We start from the raw sequence: 23,769 nt of genomic DNA on the forward strand, positions 1-23,769 counted from the left end.
GAGTGGTATAGGAAAAGCAACAGAGGGAAAAAAATGGGGTGAAGGTCAGCAAAAAGTTGTTAAAAAGCAAGAGAGGATAACAGGAGGCCAATGGTCCAATTCTACACAAGTATTTTTACAGGTAAATCAAAAGCCAGTGTAGTGCATCCATAATCTAATGTACCATTAGGACCTTGTGCTGTATCAGTGAAATCATATTCTTGTGACCAGAATTAACCTTGTGAAAATGGACCTGAATGATATGGATTTTTTAAAAACTGTTTGATATTAAAATTATATATTATACTAGACTAGTGTGTATATGTACTATTATGTACAATGCTATTTGCAAAACAACAAATCAGCTGTCTTAAATTTAGGCATGGCAACACTATACTAAATGTAAAATTTATATCCATTAGAGATTTGTATTCATGTAAAAATTAATATTCTAAATATGCTGAAGATTAAGCGTATTCATTTTTAAAGATTAAGTCTTTGTGAGTTTTGGATGACAGTAAATATGATCTAAATATAAATGAGTACGAACAAGTAAATATACAATAATGAATGAGACAAATGAATAAAAATATACAATTAGACAATTCTAGCATGAATTAAAGAGCTACTTCACCCAAACATTAAATTCCTGTCACCATTTACTCATCCTCAAGTTGTTCCAAACTTAGATATGAATTTCTTTCTTCTGCTAGATATTTTGAAGAATGTGGGTAACCATAGTTGGTGGTTCCCATTGACTTACATTATATATTTGTTTCATACTATGGGATCAGTAACTTGAGGGTGTGTAATTGGCCATTTTTATGTGAACTATCCTAATGGAATAACTAATGGAAACAAATTACAATTATTTTAAGGTACTATCCAATACTTAAGAAGAGCCAGTGGACACATAACAAACATTGCATTATTTTATTAATGAAACCAATCCCACAACCTGAACAGAACCACATAACCTACAAACAAATTAGATAAGTGAAAGAAGGAATAAATGCACAAAAAAAGCTAATAATAAATCCAAATCTCTGATTGTATTGACCTGAAATGACCTGTGTTATTTTAGACATTACTGGATTTCAAGAAAATGGACAACCATTACTTATGACTCATCTTAATATATATTCTCTGCCATAAACAGGTTTCCGGCTGTAGTATAGTGGGTAACAGGAATCTTTTTTTGCTTTTTCCAAACTGAAATTTCAGGTTCAGATGAAGTGTATCTCTTAAAAACGAGAATCGTTTTCAATCTCTGATATCCTGATGCTAAAATGAAGCTCTAGAATACAGCTTTAAAACAATCAAAGTAAAACCTGGTCAAGCGCACAATACAAATACAGTAGACTGATGTATACAGAGTGACCGCTAAAGCCTGTTTCAGTGAGGTGTAATGGTTACATCACTTTTAAAGTCAATACAGATTATGACATGTTGTATAAAAGGCAAATAACATATAGGAGCTATTTAAACATGACCCTACAGTAAACAGCAAGAACAAATCAACCAAACAAAATAAAGGTTCTGCATTTACAGTCAGCCCAACAGGAAAATGTTTCAAACATTCAAAAGAAAAACAAAAGAACTAGTACTTTTTAATGTATGAAACCTTCTCATAATATTCCCCTTCATTATTTTACTTTTTAATATATGCATTAAAATATTCTCCCTGTGAATGTTATTAAAGTATAATCATGGTGTTCTGAAATTATGAATTTATCCTCAGGTAATGAGCTTAAACACAGCCAAATAATGTTCTCCACATGATCCACGTGACGCACCATTAAGCCATCACACATTAAATTGAATTAAAGATGAGATTCCTTGAATTTCGTGAGGCATAATATAAAGCAGTTCAATTCATGCCTTAAAATTAAAAGTCCTTCTCACAGTACTGCAAAAACGTTCTAATGTATCGCCAACCTCAAGAGGAACATTAAATAGATAAACTGTCTTAGTACGTTTTGCATACAAATATTAATTTTATCGTTAATGTAAAACAGTGTTGCATGAAACTACAATAAAGCACCAAATATAAAATTAGAGGAATTAAATTTAAAGAATTCAATTAAATTGACTAATTAAACTTCATAATTCCCTCAGGCTCCATGCTAAAGTGGATTTCCTCCAAAGAAGATCTTGCACATGAATGTTCCATGAAGATGAGAGTAAACGTCCTGAAAGGAATCTAAAGTGCCACTCTTTGCTCTTACATTTAAACAGGACGATCAGTCGCTGGTGTATCCCATTACACATAATCAATCATTTAATGTGGGAACTTTCACACAATCTTATCTTCAAACAAACAAAAAAGTTAACGACACTTCTACAAGACCCACGAAATAAAGAGCACCCAAACTAAATCTTACATTTAAAACCTGAAAGGATCTGGATGATATTGTGCTTTACATTATTGCTGATGCAGATTAATGATAATTGGTATATCAGTACAAGTCTTATGACAGAACACAAGAAAATCAAGATTGGAAAACAACCCTAACACACACACACACACACAGAGAGAGAGAGAAACACACTTTACTTCTTCCGCCTCTAATACAACCTTTCTCTCGATCTGCTCAATTCAGACGCCTTCTGCTTGTCAATTGATATGTGTAAAATAACACATCCGTGCAAGTTACCTTAAAACCGTGTGCGACATAAAGAGGTCTAATAGCTTATGCATATTCTAAGTGCATAAAGTGTAAAGCAAATTGCATATTTAAATACTCATGTCAATATGATATAAAGCGCAAATGCTTCTAAATACAAAACTCATAACACGTGTTGCACTGGTGCAAAGCAGTCCATGCTGCGTTGGCCCTCGGTTCCTGCAGTTCTGCCTCTCACCACAAGGGGCTCTCTTCCAGATCGCTGCATGACAACACACACAACAGGACAAGGGTGAGTTTGGAAAGAAATGGTGCGTTTATAGACAGCAGAGGGTGAAAGAGATGGATAGTGACGGAGGAGTAGAGTTAGGAAGAGAAAGAATGAGGGTGAAGGAGAGAAGTGAGGGAGAAAGGGTTTTAATGATGCTGAAAATTGGCCGGTGAGCGCTGTCTACCTTCTCAGTAAATCATTGCTACAGCTTCCTGTCAACTTATCTGTCCTCTTGTCCTCCCCTCACAGAACTCCCCCTTTTCTTTTCTCTCGCTCTCTTCTCCCTCACTAATTTTATGAGGTGGTATTCAAAACTTCCATCTCCTCACCATATTCGGACTGTCACCATAAATAAAGGCCTGCATTAGCGTGTGCGAGTGTGCAAAGACAGAAAAAGAGACAGACTGTGACAGGGAGATATAAAGCCAGGCATTCGGGAGAGAGAAGGGCTGAATGTTTTTTGCGACAGTGACATATTTACTTGTGTGGCTTGTGTAAGAGTATATGTGAAAATCTATCTGAGCCCGTGTCTGCAGGTCACAGATAATGACAGTGTGACTGATGGGGTTTATAGACAGTGAATGTGTGTTTGTGCGTGCTGTACCCGAGGGTAGTGTCTCTGTTGTCAGGCAGGAGAAGAGCCGTCTCCTCTCCAGAGCTGTGCCCTCTTGACAGAGCGGCCTCATACTCTTCCTCCTGTAAAGCACACACACAATCGCATACACATGAATAAAGGGCCTATTCACCGCAAGTCTGAAGAACGAGCGCAACCAGATTTTTAAAACTGCATAGCACAAGTACTTCAGTTTGAAATATCATCTGATACCATTCTGATTAAAAGTTTTGGGGTTTTTTTAGTCAGTGCCGAAAAATCTTGCCAGCAATTCAGAGAACTAAAAAAAAAATAAAAGCCATGTGGCTCAGTGCATCTCTGTGAACTACAACAAATTGAGCCGTAATATTATTCTCAGTATTATTTTCTTTGGATAATAGGATTCTTATTCTTCTTTTGAGATTTATTTTGCTTAATGTGCATGGTAAAATCATTAAATTTGAATCCTAAACAAACTCGAGAAGAAGGAATATTATTGTAGCTTAAAAATACAATAAAACAAATCAAAATGAGCATGGCAAAAGTTTATACACTATTTAGGAGAATCTTAGCTTATGAAAATTCATTGCAATTATTTATATTTTATATCTGGGGTCTCTGATACCCCAAACACTGCTATTTTTAAGCAATAATTTTCATAAAGGATGTTGAAATTGTATTAATTTATTAATAAACATTAGTAATTCACAACGAAAGTTATAATGTATCAACCTCAATTCTCAAACAGAACATGAGCATTCAGCATTTAGATCCCTAAGAATATCTAATTTTACTCAAATTTGATATTCAGAGAGCTGATTGTTGTTTGGATGATGGAAAAATATTTTCTGTATATATTGTAGCGCCTTTCCAGAGGTTTCTCGTAATGTAATGCAAAAACTCGATTCAGATCGAAAGTCAACACATCAAAAATCTGTTACTATTTCTAATGCAAAAAAAATTGTTAGCAAAAATTTTATAGATTCTTGTGTGTCTATTAATCACATTAGATTTGATATGAAGAGGCCTTGGAGGTGAAGGCGCCTCATAGCATAAGATGTAGGTAACATACAGTTAAACATCTGCTGTAGCTCAAACAGCAGAGCATGACGATAGCAACGGCAAGGTCATGGGTTCAATGCCCACTGAAAGCAAAACTTGATAAAATGGGTACCTTCAATGCAATAGAAGTCTTTTTGGATTAACGCGTCTTCCAAATGCATGAATCTAAATAACAAACCTATGTGCCAATTTTTCCCTAAATATTTTCATGTAGCTACAAATATAATTTATCACTTTTAGATATTTGGATGTGCTCACTGCGATAACTTGATAACAACAAACCCTCACCGATTCAGAGCTGTGAGCGTGTGTGTGAGCACTGGGCTGATGTGGAGATGAGAGGGGTGCAGGTTGGCTGATGACCACCATGCCCGAGGGGTGCCTGGGGGAAGGTGGCGGGGTGGCCGGGAGCAGCAGGTCGGCCTGGGGCTGCTCGCACAGACTGTAGTGGTTCAGAGGCCCAGAAGAGTGTGCGTCCTGCAAAGCCTCGGGGTTCTCATCCTCAGAATCAGACAGCAGTGGGCTTTCTGCACGACCTGAAACCACAGGTGTACGTTCACAGTGATACTAAATATGTGACCCATGCTGGCAAAATGAGTCGGAATGAGCAAATTTTCAAAAATGTGTTTGACATTCTCCATTAAAATACCTTCAAAATATGACTTGCTGGAATCTGAAAAAAATGACTGAGCTACATATTTGAAGGCGATAGAGTCAGCAGATCTGATTTAGAGAAAAATCAAGTTAAAGTTTTCTGAAGGTTACAAAGCAAAATCACCAAGCAACGTTGCATATTCCCTCCAATTCTTTTCTTAATAATAATTACTATATTATTAATCACAATATAGCTAATAGATAATGTTGCACATCAGATTTCCTCCAACCATTAACTAAACTTTCATGTAAGACATAACGTTTGTCATATAAGACATTATGTTTGTGTGAATCTCACCAAGATATATTTAGCAACAATAACTTTATACGGAGATTGCACGCTCGCGGAGAGATCTGGAATGCTGCGCTTTGCAACAATAGACATACAACTTGTGGTGAGAAGCAGCAGTAGTCATCCAGACGTGAGCAGAGAAAAAGGTACTCCTCTCAGAAAACATAAAAATAAAGATCATTTTAGATGTTTAATTACTATTTGGAGCATTGGGATCGACAGAAGAGGGCTTAATTAACTAATTTTTGTGAAAACCTCAAATTTGACCAAAACTTATATTTTTCACTTCTTTTGCCTGTAGCTGAAAATTAGACCGTGCGCATTACTACTCATTATGCCAGTACGGGTCGCATATATAATATAATTTATAATAAAGCAGGGTTGTATTTCGTATGGCAGAGTTGTGTGCTTGCGGGAGGTGGGGTTGGTGTTCTGTGTTGTATGGCGCTGAAGTCTCGTCATTGTGCAGGGCCGTATAACGCAGTGTTGTGCAGTGGTGTGTGGCATTTTATGATGTGGCTGTCTGCCGCCTGGAATTCTGTGGTATTGTTGTGTGAGGGCAATAAAGAAAAGAGACAGACACACAATAGTGTTGTTGTGTAGTGATGTTTGTACAGAATTAAAGAAAGCACAGTGACTCACTGCTCTGCAGCAGTGCCGTCTCACTCCATTTAGGATCACTCAGCACCTCCAGCCTTCTCTCCAGCTGACGGCTGTACTCCATCACTTCCTACACACACACAAACCTCACATTGTAAGATGAAATAATGTTACACTCTAATATTTAAAATACCATACTGTCCCTCATTCTCTTCTTAAATAATGGGTGTCTTAACAGATCAGATTTCAGTAAATACTTGGTACTTTGCTGTTAGGGTTGCATGAAATAGGAAATTTGAGGGTTTGTAATGTTGTGATTGGCCGATACCAGTGTGAACACAATACAGCATGACCAATGTTGTGGGATTACTGAATAACTAAATATTTTCAAGAAGCCATATCAGCGTTATTTTTGTTTTTACTTTCATCGGGACAAATCCAAATGTGATTACCTCTAAAATTCTGTTTGTCCCAGACCACGCACTTCCTAATAAGTATACACAGATTTGCATTTGCAAAGTTGTTTTTAGTTCGTTCATTGTTACATCCAATTGCAGTTTCTTTTTTTCTCTTTTCTCAGTACAGCTATAGAGAAAATTATGGTAATTACATGGGAAACTGGACACCTTACAATTCATAAACGTGTATTTTATGTACTTACTCTAAATCTTTGTAAAACTGTTTTAGGTTTAAAAATCATAGCTTAAAGTAGTTAAAATATTCTAGGTAATTTTCAATAAATAATATAGGGTGGTCACACATGCTCTTTTTCCTGGGTATGTCCTGGCCAGGATTTTGAAATTGCCTAAAATGTCCAGGTTTTGCCTTTGTTTTCATATTGACTTAAAGAAAATTCCTCTCTACAGTCCCCCCTTCTTGCTTGCCACGATTGGTCAATTATGTACAATGCCTAAATGCTATTAGTCAAACTACTTTTCACTCATTACCTTCAGAAAATATGAAAACAATTGGAAAACAAAGTCCAAACCTAGACATTTTTGGCAATTTAGAAATCCCAGCCGAAAAATAGGACACATGCTCACCCTAAATAATAGAAAGAAAAACAGTAATAAATTAGGAAAACAGACAGAAATGCAAATAAATAATCAAATTACACAAATTTATGTTAGTAAGAGACTGTTGTGACAGAACCGTTTATCAACCATCAATCAGTTTTATTCAGATGTTAACATTACATCATGAGTATCCAAAAATGTAAACCTGGTTACTTTCACTTGGTGCCTGCACAGAGATACCATAAAGATGCCACATAACTGCATATGCATGAACAAACTCTGTTTATGCTCTGCAACCTCCATTCACAGCCCTTACATAGGTAACATATTAACCAGATGTTCCTCCACCTAGACAGGATAATTTAAAGTTTATAGCTCATGTAAGATTTCTTTACTTAAGAATTCATGCAAAGACTAAAATAATACAAGTGTCTGATTTATTTTTTTAAATCCCTCGAGCCGCTCGCCTCCTCGGTTTCCAATGTAAGTGTATTTACTATGTGGAAAATTGCTTTAAACCAGTACTGTCAGACACACAGAGAGGAAAACATACTCTTGAGAGACAGCTTGCATCTGGACTGTTACAACAGCATGTTTCTGCTATGCCTTCAGGCTCATGTGAATGAGATAGCTGTTTACCCAGAGACTGAGCTCACTCTGTAAACTTGTTGGATGACCTGTGAGAACCTTTAAGATGGCTTTAATAAGAATAAGAGATCTTGCCTGTATTTCTGTCTGCAACTGCTCCTTCTCTTTCTGAGCCACTCTGAGACTGGCCTTCAGCTCTTGCAGCTCACGACGAGTCTCGCTTAGCTGAACCTAAACACACAAACACAAATTTCACAAGAGTACTAGAAACCATAACAGTACATGTTTTAAAATATTTAGATTGACACTGCATTGCAAATGTAATTTATGCCTCAATTTACATAATATAAAAATGTAAATGGTCGAGGTCATTCTAGGTCACTAAACAAATGTAAGCAAATATGTGATACTGACCATGATAACTCCTACAAAGTGTGCTGTTAACACTATTAAACAGACACGACTAAAAATATATTGACAAGAAAACCACTGCTCTTAATTTCATTTTTTATTACCGTTTACTTAATCTCTTGAAAAACTTAAAACTGTTTACTTGAGATTAAGCTACATGCCACCGTTTGAAAGTAATTTGTTAATTATATTAATATTTAAGTTATTAAATAAAGTTTGTTCATTAGTTAAAAAAAATTGCATCAATAATCATGACATTTAACTGGTATATATATATATATATATATATATGTATATATATTAGTGCTGTCAATTGATTTAAAAAAATTAACTAATTATCACATATTTTTCTGAAATGAATCGCGATTAATCCCACCTAATATTAAAGTTTTAAAATATACTTTTATATTGCAATAATTTCACATTCAATTTTCAAATTAATGTACAAACAACATATTTGTAATATTTGTTTAATGCCATCTTTTTTATGACTGAAGGCCAGTATCACTGATACCAAGTAATACTGATTTCCCTATAAAAAAAATTCCCCTAATATTTAACCATTGACTATAGTCATTAAACATTACATTATAATTAAGAGCTATCAATTTTAACATTTATTAGACTTTAAAAATAACTTCTAATTTAAGTGAACTTAAAACAATCTTCACATAAACCCATTATAATAAATGTTATGTTTAGCTAGGCTACCTGTACCCCTCAGCAGAAATATACAGAAATTGAATAAAGTTATCAAACACTAAATTCTAAACTAAATACAGATAAATACTTACAGCTATATAAAAGTTATTGATGTCCTCTTTTTTTCTTTTATTCTTGATGAACAGACATCACAGCAGCTGGTTATTAGGTTGTTTTGACTGCTATTTCTTTAAGAGCTGCTGCTGAACGTGACGCGGATCTAACATGCATTGTATTTTCTCTCAACTCTACCTTTTCTGACCCATTTCAGTCTCTTCTAATGAGCTGACGAGTTGAATCGGGTGTGTTAGATGAGGGAGACAGTGCTGGGATGCTCCAGGACAGTTTTGAAAACCATTTCAGAGACATGTTCTTAATGTAACTCATATAGGTTATAACATATTACATGCACGTACCGTTTTAAGGCATGTTGTTTTAATAGCCTTTTTGGTAACTTCATGCCTTAACTGACCAAGACATTGCATGAACGTAGTTTATTCCGCACTTTGATATGAATTGATACAGGCTACAGCGCGTGCCGGTTTTCTCGTTTGACTCGCGCCTGCTGCTGAAATGAAGTTGGAGCACGTGTCTGAAACGTCTCCGGATTGATGTGATCGTAAAGGCGTTCTGCGACTGAATAAATGCACTTCTTGTCAAGAAAAAACAGACAGAAACAGCAGTTATTATCTTTCTTATTATAAGAGTTTTTGTATTTACCCGATTGCAGTCTTTCTCTCGTCCCAGCTCCACCACTGCTTTCTCTCTCTCCATCCTCGCCTCTTGCAACATCTCCTCTTTCTGCTGGATCTCATCATTTAGGCGTTCCAGACGCGCTTTGTCCAACTGTCAATTCATGCAATTACTTTAAAGAACAACAGTCTCAAAGCTGCCTTTGTGTTTTTAAAAAATATTTTTCTACAAGTACCTCTGCATTCTGCTGCAGGGACTCTTTCTCCTGTGCCCAATTGGCCCTGCCCTCTCTCAGAGCCAGACTGGCATCTGCCAACTGAAGTGTGAGCTGTGCGGCCTGCAGACGGGCCTGATGGAGCTCGGCATGTGCGGTGTCCCTCTGAGCGACCATGTCTCTCAGCTCCCCCCTCAGAGTCTCCACACAGCGTTGATTCACGTTCAGACGCTCTTGAACACTCCGGAGTTCACTCAAAGCCACTTCATTGGCTGCCTGCTCAACAACAACACAATCATGTCATGCTCAAAAGATGGTGACAGTCTACAGGCAGTTAGGGGGTCTGGCATATATGTGTCACGAACAGGCTAGGAGACACGGAGGAGTAAGGTCAATACAGGGTTTATTGTGAAAGGTGCACGGGTGAATGCTGAGTGGAGGAGCGGGAACAGGATCCAGGAAGGGAAGTCGGCGGTGCGCACTGCCGCGGGGAGGAACAGGACCAGGAAGAGCCAGGAGCGGTGGAGAACAGGAGCGGTGGAGACTAGGAGCGGTGGAGACTTGGAACAGGGGGAATCTGGAGGTCTGCAGGTAAGTAACACAAGGTTAGTAGTCAGGCTAGGTTCGGGTAGTGAACGGTAGACCGGACGAGGAAGGAGTGCTTGTGGTGAGTGGATATAGTGCTGTTCATTAGCCGGTGACAGGTGCGGGGAATCAGTACTCAGGTGATTGGGATCTGGCTAATGAAGGTGCAGGTGACTGTGATTCCCTGACATTACCCCCCCCTCCAGGGGCGGCTCCTGACGCCCTACCACGGCGACGGGGGCGGCCTCGGCCTCTGGGTGCGGGACGACTAGGGTGATTGCGGTGAAACTCTTCGAGGAGCAAGGGGTCGAGGATGTCGTCCCTGGCCACCCAGGATCTTTCCTCTGGGCCATACCCCTCCCAGTCCACCAGGTACTCGAGCCGGGCGCCCCGTCGCCGCGAGTCCAGGATGTTGCGGACCCGGTAGACCTCAGCCCCATCGATCATCTCCGGAGGAGGGGGTGCGTCCGGTCCCGTGGTTCCTGGTGTAGAGGGGGAGAAGGGTTTGAGCAGTGAGACGTGGAAGGTGGGGTGGATGCGATACCTGGGGGGGAGCTGAAGCTCATAGGTGACGTCGTTCACCTGCCTCTGGATCTTAAACGGACCTATGAAGCGGGGACTCAGCTTTTTGCAAGGCAGGCGGAGACGGATATCCTTGGTCGACAGCCAGACCCGATCTCCTGGCTGGTATTGGGGGGTCTCGGATCTCCGGACGTCCGCAAAGCGTTTATGTCTCCGCACTGCCCGCTGAAGATGGATATGTGCTGAGTCCCAAACCCTCTCACTTTCTCGGAACCAGTGGTCCACAGCTGGAACCTCCGCTGGTTCCTCCGTCCAGGGGAACAGAGGGGGTTGGTAGCCGAGCATGCACTGGAACGGGGTGAGACCGGTGGTGGCCTGGCGAAGGGAGTTTTGTGCATACTCGGCCCATGGGAGAAAACGGCTCCAGCTGTGCTGATCGGGGGAGCAGTATGACCGGAGGTAGCGTCCGAGCTCCTGGATCTTACGCTCAGTCTGGCCGTTGGTCTGGGGGTGATAGCCCGAGGACAGGCTGACGGTGATTCCCAAGAGGCGGAAGAAGGATCTCCAGACCCGGGACACAAATTGAGGGCCACGGTCCGACACAATGTCCTCCGGTAGGCCGAAGTTGCGGAACACATGGTGGAATAGGCATTCGGCGGTCTCCAATGCCGTGGGCAAGCCCCGGAGGGGGATGAGTTTGCAAGCCTTGGAGAAACGGTCCACCACAACTAGGACACAGGTGTGGCCCTCAGACTCTGGGAGGTCGGTGACGAAGTCCACACCGAGATGGGACCAAGGCCTCTGGGGAATTGGCAGGGGAACCAGTTTGCCTGCGGGCAGATGGCGAGGAGACTGAGACATGGCACAGACTGAGCAGCCTCGAACGTACCTGATGACATCCGCGGTCATACCGGGCCACCAGTAACGAGCTTGGAGAAGTGAGAGAGTTCGCTGGCTGCCTGGGTGTCCAGAGCCCGGTACTTCATGTGCTGAGCCCAGAAGGGTGAGGCGCTGGGAGCGGGGCACATAAGTTTTCCCTTCTGGGCCTCCCTGCGGGGCGGGTTCGGTGAGAGTGGCGTCACGGATGTTGTCGTTAAGTTCCCACTGGATGGGGCTGACTATGAGGGCTGGAGGGAGAATGGGCTCGGGGTCTGTGGGTGTTTCTGGGGCATGCAAGCGGGAGAGAGCATCGGCCTTGGTGTTGCGGATTCCGGGGCGGTAGGTGATAGAGAAGGAAAACCGGGTGAAGAAGAGGGCCCAGCGTGCTTGACGAGGGTTTAAGCGTTTGGCATCTCGTAGATACTGGAGGTTCTTATGGTCCGTGATGACGGTGAAGGGGCAGGTGGCTCCCTCCAGCCAGTGACGCCACTCCTCCAAGGCTAGTTTGATGGCCAGCAGCTCTCGATTGCCGATGTCGTAGTTTACCTCCGCAGGGGACAGCTTCCGCGAGAAGTAAGCGCAAGGATGGAGGCGGGGAGGCTCGCCGTGGTGTTGGGACAGCACGGCCCCGACTCCCGTGGTAGAGGCGTCGACTTCCACGACGAAGGGGATCTGGGGATCCGGGTGGCGTAGGATAGGGGCCGTGCTGAAGGCTTCCTTGAGCTGTTGGAACGCTTCGTGGGCTTCGGGGTTCCAGGACAGAGACTTGGGCTTACCACGGAGCAAGGAGGTGAGGGGTGATGACAGTCGACTGAATTGACAGATGAACCGTCGGTAAAAGTTGGCGAAGCCCAGAAAGCGCTGTAGTTCCTTAACCGTTTGTGGTAGAGGCCAGTCTAGGATGGCTTGGACTTTCCCCTGGTCCATCTGGATTCCTTCGGGACTGATGGTATAGCCGAGGAACTGCACCGTGGAGCGATGGAACTCGCACTTCTCCAGTTTAAGGTAGAGCCGGTGCTCTCGGAGCCGCTGGAGGACCTGCTCAACGTGGTGGCGATGTTCGGCCAGGTTCCGGGAGTAAATCAGGATATCGTCTATGTAGACGATCACGAATTGGTGGAGGAACTCCCGGAACACCTCGTTCATGAAGCCTTGAAAGACGGACGGTGAGTTGGAGAGGCCGTACGGCATAACCCGGTACTCGTAGTGCCCAGATGGAGTGTGGAACGCCGTCTTCCACTCATCGCCCGCCCTTATCCTCACGAGGTTGTACGCGCTTCGCAGGTCCAACTTGGAGAAGATGCGGGCCCCACGGAGTTCCTCGAGGGCGGCCGGGACCAGGGGAAGCGGGTATGGGAGTTTGACTGTCTGCTCGTTGAGTGTGCGGTAATCTATACAGGGCCTCAAGCCTCCGTCCTTTTTGCCCACGAAGAAGAAGCTCGAGGCGGCGGGGGATGTTGACTGCCGGATAAAGCCTTGTTGAAGAGCCTCCTTGATGTACTCCTCCATTGCCTTGCGCTCCGGGATGGACAGGGGGTAAATCTTACCCTTAGGAAGTTTTGCCCCAGGCAGCAGGTCAATGGCACAGTCCCATGGCCGGTGCGGTGGTAGGCGAGTGGCTGCCTGTTTGCTGAATACATCCCGGAACGCCTGGTAGTCAGATGGGACGGTACACTTCACCTGGGGCTCAGGACTTTCTACTAGAGTGGAACAGACTGTCAGGGGGGCGGGGTTCGTAGGGATCCTCTGTACTGACTGCAGGCAGGACTGGGAACAAAACTCGCTCCAGCGAGTGACTTCGCATGGATCCCATCTGACTACTGGAGAATGGAGATTGAGCCATGGGCGTCCCAGGATGATATCCACCGTGGGCCCCTCCAGTACCAGAAAGGTGATGGACTCCTCGTGTAGACAGCCGACCCGGAGTGTTACGGGAGGAGAGCGATACCTCACTCTACCACGCCCCAGCGGTTTTCCCTGGATGGTCTCGACTCGGAGCTCCTGGGGTTGCCGCCTCCGGGGGAGATTGAGGTGGGTTAGTAGGGCTTGGGAAATGAAGTTTCCCGAGGAGCCCGAGTCGACCAGGGCGGAGACTGTAAGAGAGGAGTCTGGGGTGAGGAGTTGTACTGGCATCAGTGATAGTGAAGAAATATCTGGCTCAAGTTGAAGGGTACTCACCGCGGGGCGTGGAGGTCGGACGGGGCATTCCCGGATGAAGTGTCCTTGTTTCGCGCAGTAGAGGCATAGGTTGGCCGCGAGGCGGCGCGCACGTTCCATGCGGGAGAGGCGGGCGGTGTCTACGAGCATGGGTTCTGGTACTGGGGAGCTTGCAGCGGGTGAAGCTGACGGGGGGGCGGACTCATCCTCGAGGCAGGCGGTGAGGCGTTGAGAGATGCGAGAAGCGCGTTGCATGAAGGTTTCTAGTCCTACGCTGTCATCGTAGATGGCCATCTGGGCGCGCAGGCGGGGATTCAAGCCGAGGCGGTAGGCACTCAGTAAAGCTGCTTCGTTCCAGCCGCTTGTGGCCGCTAGAGTGCGAAACTCCAAGGTGTAGTCATCCACGGACGCCTCTCCTTGGCGTAGGCGAAGAAGACGATCCTGCACAGAGATGCGTCCCGCGGCGACTCCGAAGACCTCCTTGAAGTGGCTGGTGAACGCTTCGTAGGAGTTGATGATGGTGCTCTGCGCGTCCCAGATAGCCTGCGCCCATAGCAACGCCTTGCCGGACAGGAGGGAGGTAAGAAAAGCCACCTTCGATCTCTCGGTGGTGAACTTACGGGGTTGTGCCGCGATGTACAAGGACACTTGGAGCAGGAAGCCGCCACACCCCGCCGCATCACCCGCGTACTTGGATGGAATGGCCACGGGACTCTCAGAGGCAGGTGGTGGGACAGGTGGCGGAAGAAGGGAAGCCCGGAGAGTATTGACCAACTCCTCCAGCGTGTCGACGGCCGAGGGTGGCCGGGACTCCATGACACGCGGTGCTGTAGTCGGTCCGGTCTTCTGTCACGAACAGGCTAGGAGACACGGAGGAGTAAGGTCAATACAGGGTTTATTGTGAAAGGTGCACGGGTGAATGCTGAGTGGAGGAGCGGGAACAGGATCCAGGAAGGGAAGTCGGCGGTGCGCACTGCCGCGGGGAGGAACAGGACCAGGAAGAGCCAGGAGCGGTGGAGAACAGGAGCGGTGGAGACTAGGAGCGGTGGAGACTTGGAACAGGGGGAATCTGGAGGTCTGCAGGTAAGTAACACAAGGTTAGTAGTCAGGCTAGGTTCGGGTAGTGAACGGTAGACCGGACGAGGAAGGAGTGCTTGTGGTGAGTGGATATAGTGCTGTTCATTAGCCGGTGACAGGTGCGGGGAATCAGTACTCAGGTGATTGGGATCTGGCTAATGAAGGTGCAGGTGACTGTGATTCCCTGACAATATGACTTCTAACATCCATCTGCATCAATTTCTTTATTTTCTGCACTAAATAGACATTGTTCAGATTTGTCACATCTGCATTTACAACAATGGACCATTTACAAGATGCTGGGGGCAAGTTATATACAGCACACTATAATAAAATGAAATATTTAAATGTTGATCGCAAAAAAATCTATTTATTTATTTTCAGAATACATGGCTTCTACTAAAAGACATGCTTTCTGCCCCCACATGGTGTAATTACAACACCTAACAGCAGTGGCTGTCTGGACCATGCTAAACAGTCAAACCTTGTCCCCATAAATAACATAACTTCCCAGATAAATGGTGTCAAGTCTCTATTCTGAGACACTACATCCTGTGTACGCCTCACAAGACATCCAAGGTGAAAGCTGGGGTGTGAAAACTACTGGAGTGTTACCTCCTTCCTGTGAGCGCTATTGAGTTTGTGTGTGAGGGTGGTGATGGTGTCTCGGAGCTGTAGGGCATGTGTATCTCTCTGAGCCAGTGAGCTTCTCAGACTCTGGAACTCTGCTGACAGACTGTGCAGCTCCTTCTCTGTTTGTTCCATCTTTATCTAGTGTAATACACAAAACAATGACACAGTTATGACCATATACTTGTATTTATGCTTGCATATAAGTGCATAGGTGTTAGCTGACAAACCTTCAGGTTCTTGTGTTCATCCTCATCTTCCTTCTTTTGAGCTGCTGCTTTCTTGGCCCGTTCCCTCATCCTACACAGATTCAACACCAGAGAACCAATGCAACCATGTGGCTCATAGAGACAATAAGACATTGTTTACTGTGCTAAACTGAGCTCTTGGGGGGGAGGGAGTGGGGGCATATGGCCACATCATATGAAACCCTATCATGTCCTGATGTGCCCCAGAGAAAATAGTTGGGCATGTAATGCAACAAAACAATGATTTTAAACTTTTCAGAATAGATAAGAGCTTAAAAATGCTCAATTATGTAGTATGTGTGTGTAGCCTGTAGACCACTTGTTGTGCATCCACACAGCTGACATGTTTTGTAGCTTATCCACGGTTTGTGCACGGAATAGACACTGACACCAGAGTCATCAGAGAAGCGCCAACTGTTTCAGTCAATAATTTCGTCCCAATTATTTTTGAAATTTCAGTGCATCACTTATTAAAAAACATAGAATGTGACTGCTATTATAGCTGCGATTGTAGCCTGATTTCCTAAATGAATGTCTCTTATGAGCTGATTCTAAATGGTTTGAATTAGTCTGAACCACTGCCCTACATAATTTACAGCATCAGCAGAGAGACAGTTTCTTTCATATGTAAATCAAAATGTTCATTATAATTGAAATGCATCCAAATGAATTGGAATCAAGTCAAACTGAGAAATCTAAAACAATACCCAGCCACACATTCAAGAACTAAGTGACACAAAGCTTCTCACCTTTCTAGGTCAGTCTCTCTCTCCAGGCCTCTCTGGGTCAGTACTTTAATGTCCTCCTCTAGCTCTCTGATTCGCTGCTCATTAGCTTCTTTTTGAGCCAGCAGGGCTCTCTTCTCCTCTGTCAGGGCTTCACCTAAATCCTCAACTTCCTAAAAGAGAGAGGTGTGATGGTAGTGAGGTGTTTACACTAAAACGTAACACTAAAAACATTTAGCAGTTAGCTTTCTGTCAATGTGTGTGAACATATACACCACAGTAAACACAGTAAAGACAAAATATACACACAACTGTGACCCGGGGCTGACCACACAGGATGATGGAATGACTGTTTACACTACCTTCTGCTTATTCTTCATCTTCTCAACTTTCTCCCTATATTCTCTCACTTCCTCCTTCAGCTCGCTGATCTTCCTTTCCAGCTCCTTGCGGCTCTGCTCCCAGGAGCCTCTGTCTCTCTCTCTCCTGCCTTTCTCCCTCTCCACGTTCTGGTCTGCTGCTTCCAGAGCCTGGAGCAGCTCAGCACGCTCCTTCAAACACTCCTGGAGACGACTCTGTTAAGGGAAAACGACAGAGAAAGATTAAGACATTAATAAAAAAAATACATATGATGGATTAGGTCAGTTTTAAATCAATTGATTAAAAAGTTGAATTAATTACCCTATATGCTGATTAATCAAGTTAATAACATATATCAATTAGGGATGTCAACAATTAATCAATGATCAATTAATTGTCGATAAGAGATGTAATCAATTAAAAATATAGATGGTCAATAAAGCAATTTGATTTTGGGGTGCGTGCGGCTCACACACCAAAAAACGTGCAAGTAGCGATGAGTAACGGTGACGGGGCTGGATCTTTTGCGAAAACAATTCACTAATGTACAGATTACATGCCAATGACAGTAGATGCATTTTTTAGTATTAAGCTTAATGATTAATCGATTAATTGACTGTTAAATTAAATGACGTTCGATCATGGGAATGATCGAAAATTGACATCCCTAATATCAATATTTGCTCTGAAAACATTATTGTGGCAGATCAAGTAATTCAATAAAAACATAATCTTATACTATAATTAATAACAAAGTTAAGTGTGATTTATATAATATAAATAATTATCTTAAATGTCTTTTTTTCTCACAAATGTTTAAAAAAAGACATTACCTCTGCAATCAATCAAATAAAAACAGTAAGAGATATAAGACAGCAACAATGCTATATCAGTATCAAAACAGCATTATTGACTTGATTGGAAAGCTCAACACAGACTATTTGGCGTCTAAAGCTGTTCATGTGATTTTTAAACCACACAACAAACCCACACATTGTGGCAATGTTAAATGGAGACTGTCTGTCTGAGGTCTATAGCCTTCTGTGGTTAAAAGTGTCTATACACTGGGAGATCTCTCTATTGCATTTTTACCTTTTCTTGCCCAAACAACAGTGTAATTTCTATTGTATTACTGCAAACTTTTCCATCTTGCTAAGGAATGAAACACAGTGAAATGGTACTTCCACCCTAGGCAACTGGATCCGGCATTGTCTTATTGTGTCTCATTTGTGTGAAATGATGGATTGAATTAGAGTCTTAACGTATTTTTTGAGAGCCTCTGACCTGCAGTAGCTGGGCTCTGGGGATGACCAGCAACATGTCCTCGGCCACTTCCTCCCCTTGACCCTCCTCCTCCAGAGTCACCAGCTCCTCAAGGGGCTTTGGGGCTGAGAAGGTAAAGGCAGTGCTGCGAGAACAAACCTCTCCTTTTTCATCCACATACACAAACTGGTACTGCTGGGCACTAGGCCCTGGTAGGTAAGAAGCTGAAGAGGGGAGAGAAGAGGGCAGTTGTGAAAGGCCAACAAAACTTGTAAACAAAACAATTGTCATGTGTCGGCTCTGGTTTTGAATATAGGCAAAGCATATTTGAATATTTCCTGTCTGGTTATTCATAGTGAGTGAAGTTTGGAGATTTCATAGACAACCACATGAAGCCTGGGGCACTGCTGATGACCTTATGTGGTTTCATAAATGCACTCTGTCTACATCGCCATTACTCACCACAAACTACAATGCTGACATTCTGCACTGTGCAAATCTCAGCTCAGATGACACTTTCACAGACACACGCTTGCAAAAACTCAGACTTGCACTACCATTCAAAAGGTTTGGGGTCTTTTTTTTTCTTACAGATTTTTAATTTTTCTTTTTAAAGAAATTAATACTTTTATTCAACAAGGATGCATTAAATTGTTGAAAAGTGACTGTAAAGACATTTATAATGTTACAATTCTGATTTCAAGTAAATGGCTGTTCTTTCTCTTAAATGGCTATACTTTCTATTAATCAAATCATCATTAAATAAAACATTATTTCTACCAAAATATTAACAAGCACAATTAATAATGATCAGAAATGTTTCTTAAGCAGTAAATCGGTGTATTAGAATGAGTTTTGAAGCGTCATGTGACACTGAAGACTGGAGGGATGATGCTGAATAAATTACATATTAAAATGTATTCAAACAGAAAAATTACTCTAAGTTATATTTATATTTTACTGTATTTTCGATCAAAAAAATGCAGGCTTGGTGAGTTTAGACTTCTTTCAAAAACAAACAAGCAACAAGTTACTGACCCAAAACTTTTGATCGGTAATGAATGTTACTTTAAAAGAAGTATATAGAGTCCACACTGTAGATTAATTACTACAGATGTACTTCTCAAAAATGAGGTAGTCACTGGGTTGTCGCAAAGATTAATCGACTCTTTAATATTAATCAGCTATAGGGAATAATTAGAAAATCAGATATGTTCGCACTAAATTTAAGGGCTGTCAAGGGGTTTTTACGTGTTGATAGAACTGCACGCTATAGCATAGCAAGATAAAACCTTTTCAAATAAATTGCATCTCTAAAATCAATCTTTTTAAAGCATCGCCAACTCTACACAAAAATGCGCAGAGAAGCAAGTCAATCAAGGGTAATTTGGGAGCATCCTGCCCATCCTTACTAATAACGAACTACAGGCGAATTCCTTTGTGGCATTTTATCTCCTTCACAGGCCATTCGAGGAGGAACATTTGCTAATGTACTGAATGCACCTCAGTGAATGAGACCAGCAGTTGGGTGAATCAATGCAAGAAACTGTAATTAGCTCCTTTAATGTCCCTAAAGCACTCTATTCTTTATTCTTACTGTATTGAGACTATCAGCTGACTTTCAAGAGGGCTTGAACACTCATTTTAATGCTTCAGAGACCTTGGAAATTAACACAGCAGTTGACAGAGGTCCCCTCTTTGTAGCTGGATGGAGCTACAGCCCAAACAAACGTATGGTAGTCCTTGACAGATGACCAGCCAACCTGAGGTTAAAAGGACACAGAACAACTTTAATTAAGCAAAAGAGCTACACCAATGCTGAAGAACCTGGAGATGGCTCTATCTCTTACCTTAAATAGTCCAATCCAGTCGTTACTGGCCCATGTGTGCTGTGGGTTGATGGTGTAGTGGCAGTCCACTCTGCTCTGAGGAAAATAGCAACTTCCAACATTGCGAAACTCCACCCCCCATGTCATCTCCATGGCAACAAAATAGAGATGCACCTGGGTATATAGTAAAATGATCATTGACATGCCATCTAAAACTACTTCAGAAAACATTTTTCTCATTCATTTAATTATTAAACGTAGTTTTATGGCATCATTATTTGAGAGATTATGTGAAATATTGGCATTTCCAAAAAAAATTATAATTTCCATCAAACTGCAACAAAGTTGAAATAATGGTTTAAAAATTAAAAGAAAAAAAAAAGAAAATTAAATTTAACACAAAATCCTGACATTAAGAAAAAGTTCATAGATGTGCCATTTATACAATTGTAGAGTATATACAATATCTGAGGTCAAAAAAAGTTTTTTTTTTTTTACATCTATGGTTCTGTAAAGAATATTTCACATCCATGGAACATCTACATTCCTCAAAAGTTACTTTATAGTGGAAAAAGGCTTTTTAGATTATATATTTAAAAAAACATGGTTCTTTAAGAACTGGTCACTGAACAGCTCTTCAACAGCATCACTGTGAAAGCACCCTTTTGGAACCTTTATTTCTAAGGTTGTATTGTATGTGTGTAGTTATCTATCTTTATATGTATGCCCCATTTGTCTATATCCACATTCACAATTACACAATATACAGTAATACAGCCAAACATTCAGGCTTTAATTAGTCCATACGAAGTTGTATGGATGTTACTATCAAGGCTTATTGAGCACAGTAGGGGAGAGGTGAATGTATTGCGCAAGTGAAGAGGAACTGTTTATGTTAAACTAGATGCCGAGTTCCTGCAGATGAGTGATGTTGAGTGCAGACTTTCTTTAGTCGGACACACATCAGCTCTTAGAGAGCATTAGTGACAGGCTGTCGGGTGCCACAAATGCTGTGACTGACTTTGTGAACTGTATGGATTACAAGCAATGACAGGTGGGTTCATCATTAGCACCACATAATAAACTACACACTCCATATTTAGACTTTCCATGAACAGGCCAAGGACGCTTTCTGACATCATCTGTCTGATGTCAGAAACTTGCAGCTTCAATGCTCTTTTATTTGAAAAGATTAAGGATAACTTGATTCCTCCTGATACGAGTTGGTCAAATGAGTGGAAAAACTGAAAAACAACAGATATGCACTAATTTAATGTACTTAAATATTACTTGACACGTAACACCAGATTGTTGTGGCATAATAAAAAATAATGCTTACAATAGTTCAATAATTGCTACAATAGTTTACTCCTTTGTTTATTTGTTTTACTTACTTACGAAACAAAACTAATACTTTTGCATTGCCAACAATAGTGGATGGCCATTGCAAGCAAGGCCCAAAGTTAGAAGCAATCTCAAGTTACTCGGTACAGCGTAGCAACAAACAAGAAACACAATGCATACGCAGATCTGACACTTTGTTACAGCAATTTATAAAAAGAACATGACAACGTTATAACACTGTAATAGTCAATACACATTCCCTGGGACTGCCTCAAATGAGATGGGATGCTATAAACACGGCATGCTTTTGTCTCTACAGTAGCTGCGTGCTACTGAACATGCAGCATTTTTTTTCTCTCTCTTTTTTTCCCTTTGTGGAAAAAACCGCAATCGTCGTATAACAAAACTCACCCGATTTAGCTTAGATAATCAGAACAATGTCCTCTTGGAAAACGATGATCGATGATAAAGGAGAAAACATGTATGAGACTGATGACAAGTGCAATTTAGACTGACACATTCGCCGAGATGAGCTGAACCTCACAACAATAACAAAAACAGAAGCATGGGTGCTCTGGAGGTCTCGGTGTATTATGGGAAGTGTAGTTCCAGAGCTGGTTCTGAATAATGGCTCAGAGACTCAAAAAAACTAAAATTCCCATCTGTAATGAAGATGCTTTGAAGGTCGACGTGAAAGTCAGACGTCATGGTAACGGTACAGCTATTGGTGCTTTGATTGGTTCGCATTTCTCATCGGATTCATCGACTTGGTTTCTATTAGTTAAGTCAATGTGTCAGTCAACCGCTGACCAATGTGATAGGTGTACGTCAGGAACGCGATTGCGAAATGAACTAGTGATGGGAACTCTGACTCGTTTCCGCGAATCGGTTCTTTTGAACAGTCTAAAACAACAATGCAATGAATCATTCTATTACTTCTCGACTAAAAATACTATTTATTGTAGTAAAATGCGGCTTTGTCTTGAATGTGTGAACATTTGTAGAATGTTCTATTTGTATTTCTATGTTTTATTGATTGATTGATTGATTGATTGATTGATTGGTTGATTGATTGGTTGATTGATTGGTTGATTGATTGATTTCTAATTAGCCGCTTAAACTTGAAGTGACCTTAAAACAGGTCAACTTAAAATGCTCAAACTATCAGCTCACTCGTGGGTTTGTTCCGAACCGGACATGTCTCTTGTTTAGTTGACTCGAGAACCGCTCGAGCCGATTCAGTTCGTTTAGAACGATTCAGTCGGTCTGTTGTAAACGGTATCAAAAGATTCTTTAAAAAGATCCGGTTCAAAAGAAGGATTCGTATGTTTCAGGTTTGCAAGAGACATTTTATATAATATAGTAATATTCGCATACATAATAAAGCACCTGAGTCAGACATATATGGTTTACATAGTCTCTCCCCATACTTGACTGATGTCTGCAATAACCTAATGTCTTTAAACGACATCTTTTCAGTGTTATTCCGCTTTGAGTCTCAGTAGGCAGACACACATTCAGCTTGAGTAAACAGCACTCTACATTTCTTGCTGACTCACAGAAACGTGAAACTAGAATGCTTGCCTGTGAAGCTGAAAAGCAGATGCTAAATGCCTATCGTGTTTCAATAATTCCCACAAATATTTGTCTCTCACACTTATAATAAGCTGATATAACTGTCAGTAAAATGTGAAATAAAGGCATTTAGAATACATTTAATAAATAGTTCTTAAAAAGAGACATTTGGAATCTTAAATTCGAGCTGATGAGACATTTCTTTCCCAAAATATTAGTTGTCTGATGTTCTCGTTATGAACACCAGATGGCAGTATACTTTTAAGAAACAAGCTTCAAATAGGGAATAGCCTCTTGCCCACTACAGGGTTATCTTTAAATATATTACTGTTACCTAAAATATCTTCCTTTTTTATTAGAATGACAATATGATTAGGCTTAATCCAACAAATTAATACATTTCTTTATTTACACTATAACAATTTAAAGTGAATGCCCATAAATTTTAAAATAGAGTTGTCACGCATCACTATCTTTCAGATGTGTATCAGTGTCTTCTTTACAATTTAGAAGTAAAATTCCACTTTATTTTTCCATAAAGCTGGAGTAATAGCTTGGATCAGCCAGGCATGTTATCTTTCATATTTGTGGCATGCTTAAATGGGTGACTGATTATATTGGAGAAGAACTTTCTTGAGGAATTTGGCACATACAACACTCGGGTCTCATGGTGCTATTAGGAGGTCAGAAGTCAAAGTGATATATATATTCTAAACGTCAATTTAATACTCACATGCCTTTGATGTTAAGGATTTGGGGTTTAAGTGAATCTTTCTCTATTTTAAGATTTTACAGTGCTGTCCATCGCACTGCCTGCCTGCACATTCTCTAAATCAGTTCTCTAAATCAGCTTCAAAATTATTAAATGATTTAA

The 23,769-nt window shown here is 41.6% G+C and overlaps 1 protein-coding gene across 1 annotated transcript; it reads right to left on the reverse strand.

The window, feature by feature from the left end:
• Positions 1-898: 898 nt before the first annotated feature.
• On the reverse strand, positions 899-22,026 carry LOC306859457 (calcium-binding and coiled-coil domain-containing protein 1). Its single transcript, XM_079400481.1, has 15 exons — positions 21,732-22,026; positions 19,998-20,150; positions 19,808-19,910; positions 18,169-18,371; positions 16,887-17,099; positions 16,549-16,697; positions 15,782-15,851; positions 15,537-15,692; positions 9,723-9,977; positions 9,515-9,640; positions 7,817-7,912; positions 6,120-6,207; positions 4,820-5,067; positions 3,482-3,573; positions 899-2,868 (listed from the first exon to the last, which is right to left on the reverse strand). The coding sequence occupies exons 2-15, from the start codon at positions 20,127-20,129 to the stop codon at positions 2,841-2,843; spliced, it is 1,959 nt and encodes a 652-aa protein (XP_079256607.1). The 5' UTR covers positions 20,130-20,150; positions 21,732-22,026; the 3' UTR covers positions 899-2,840.
• Positions 22,027-23,769: the final 1,743 nt, after the last annotated feature.

This window comes from Barbus barbus, assembly GCF_936440315.1.
Source record: "Barbus barbus genome assembly, chromosome: 40".
Lineage (NCBI taxonomy): Eukaryota > Metazoa > Chordata > Actinopteri > Cypriniformes > Cyprinidae > Barbus > Barbus barbus.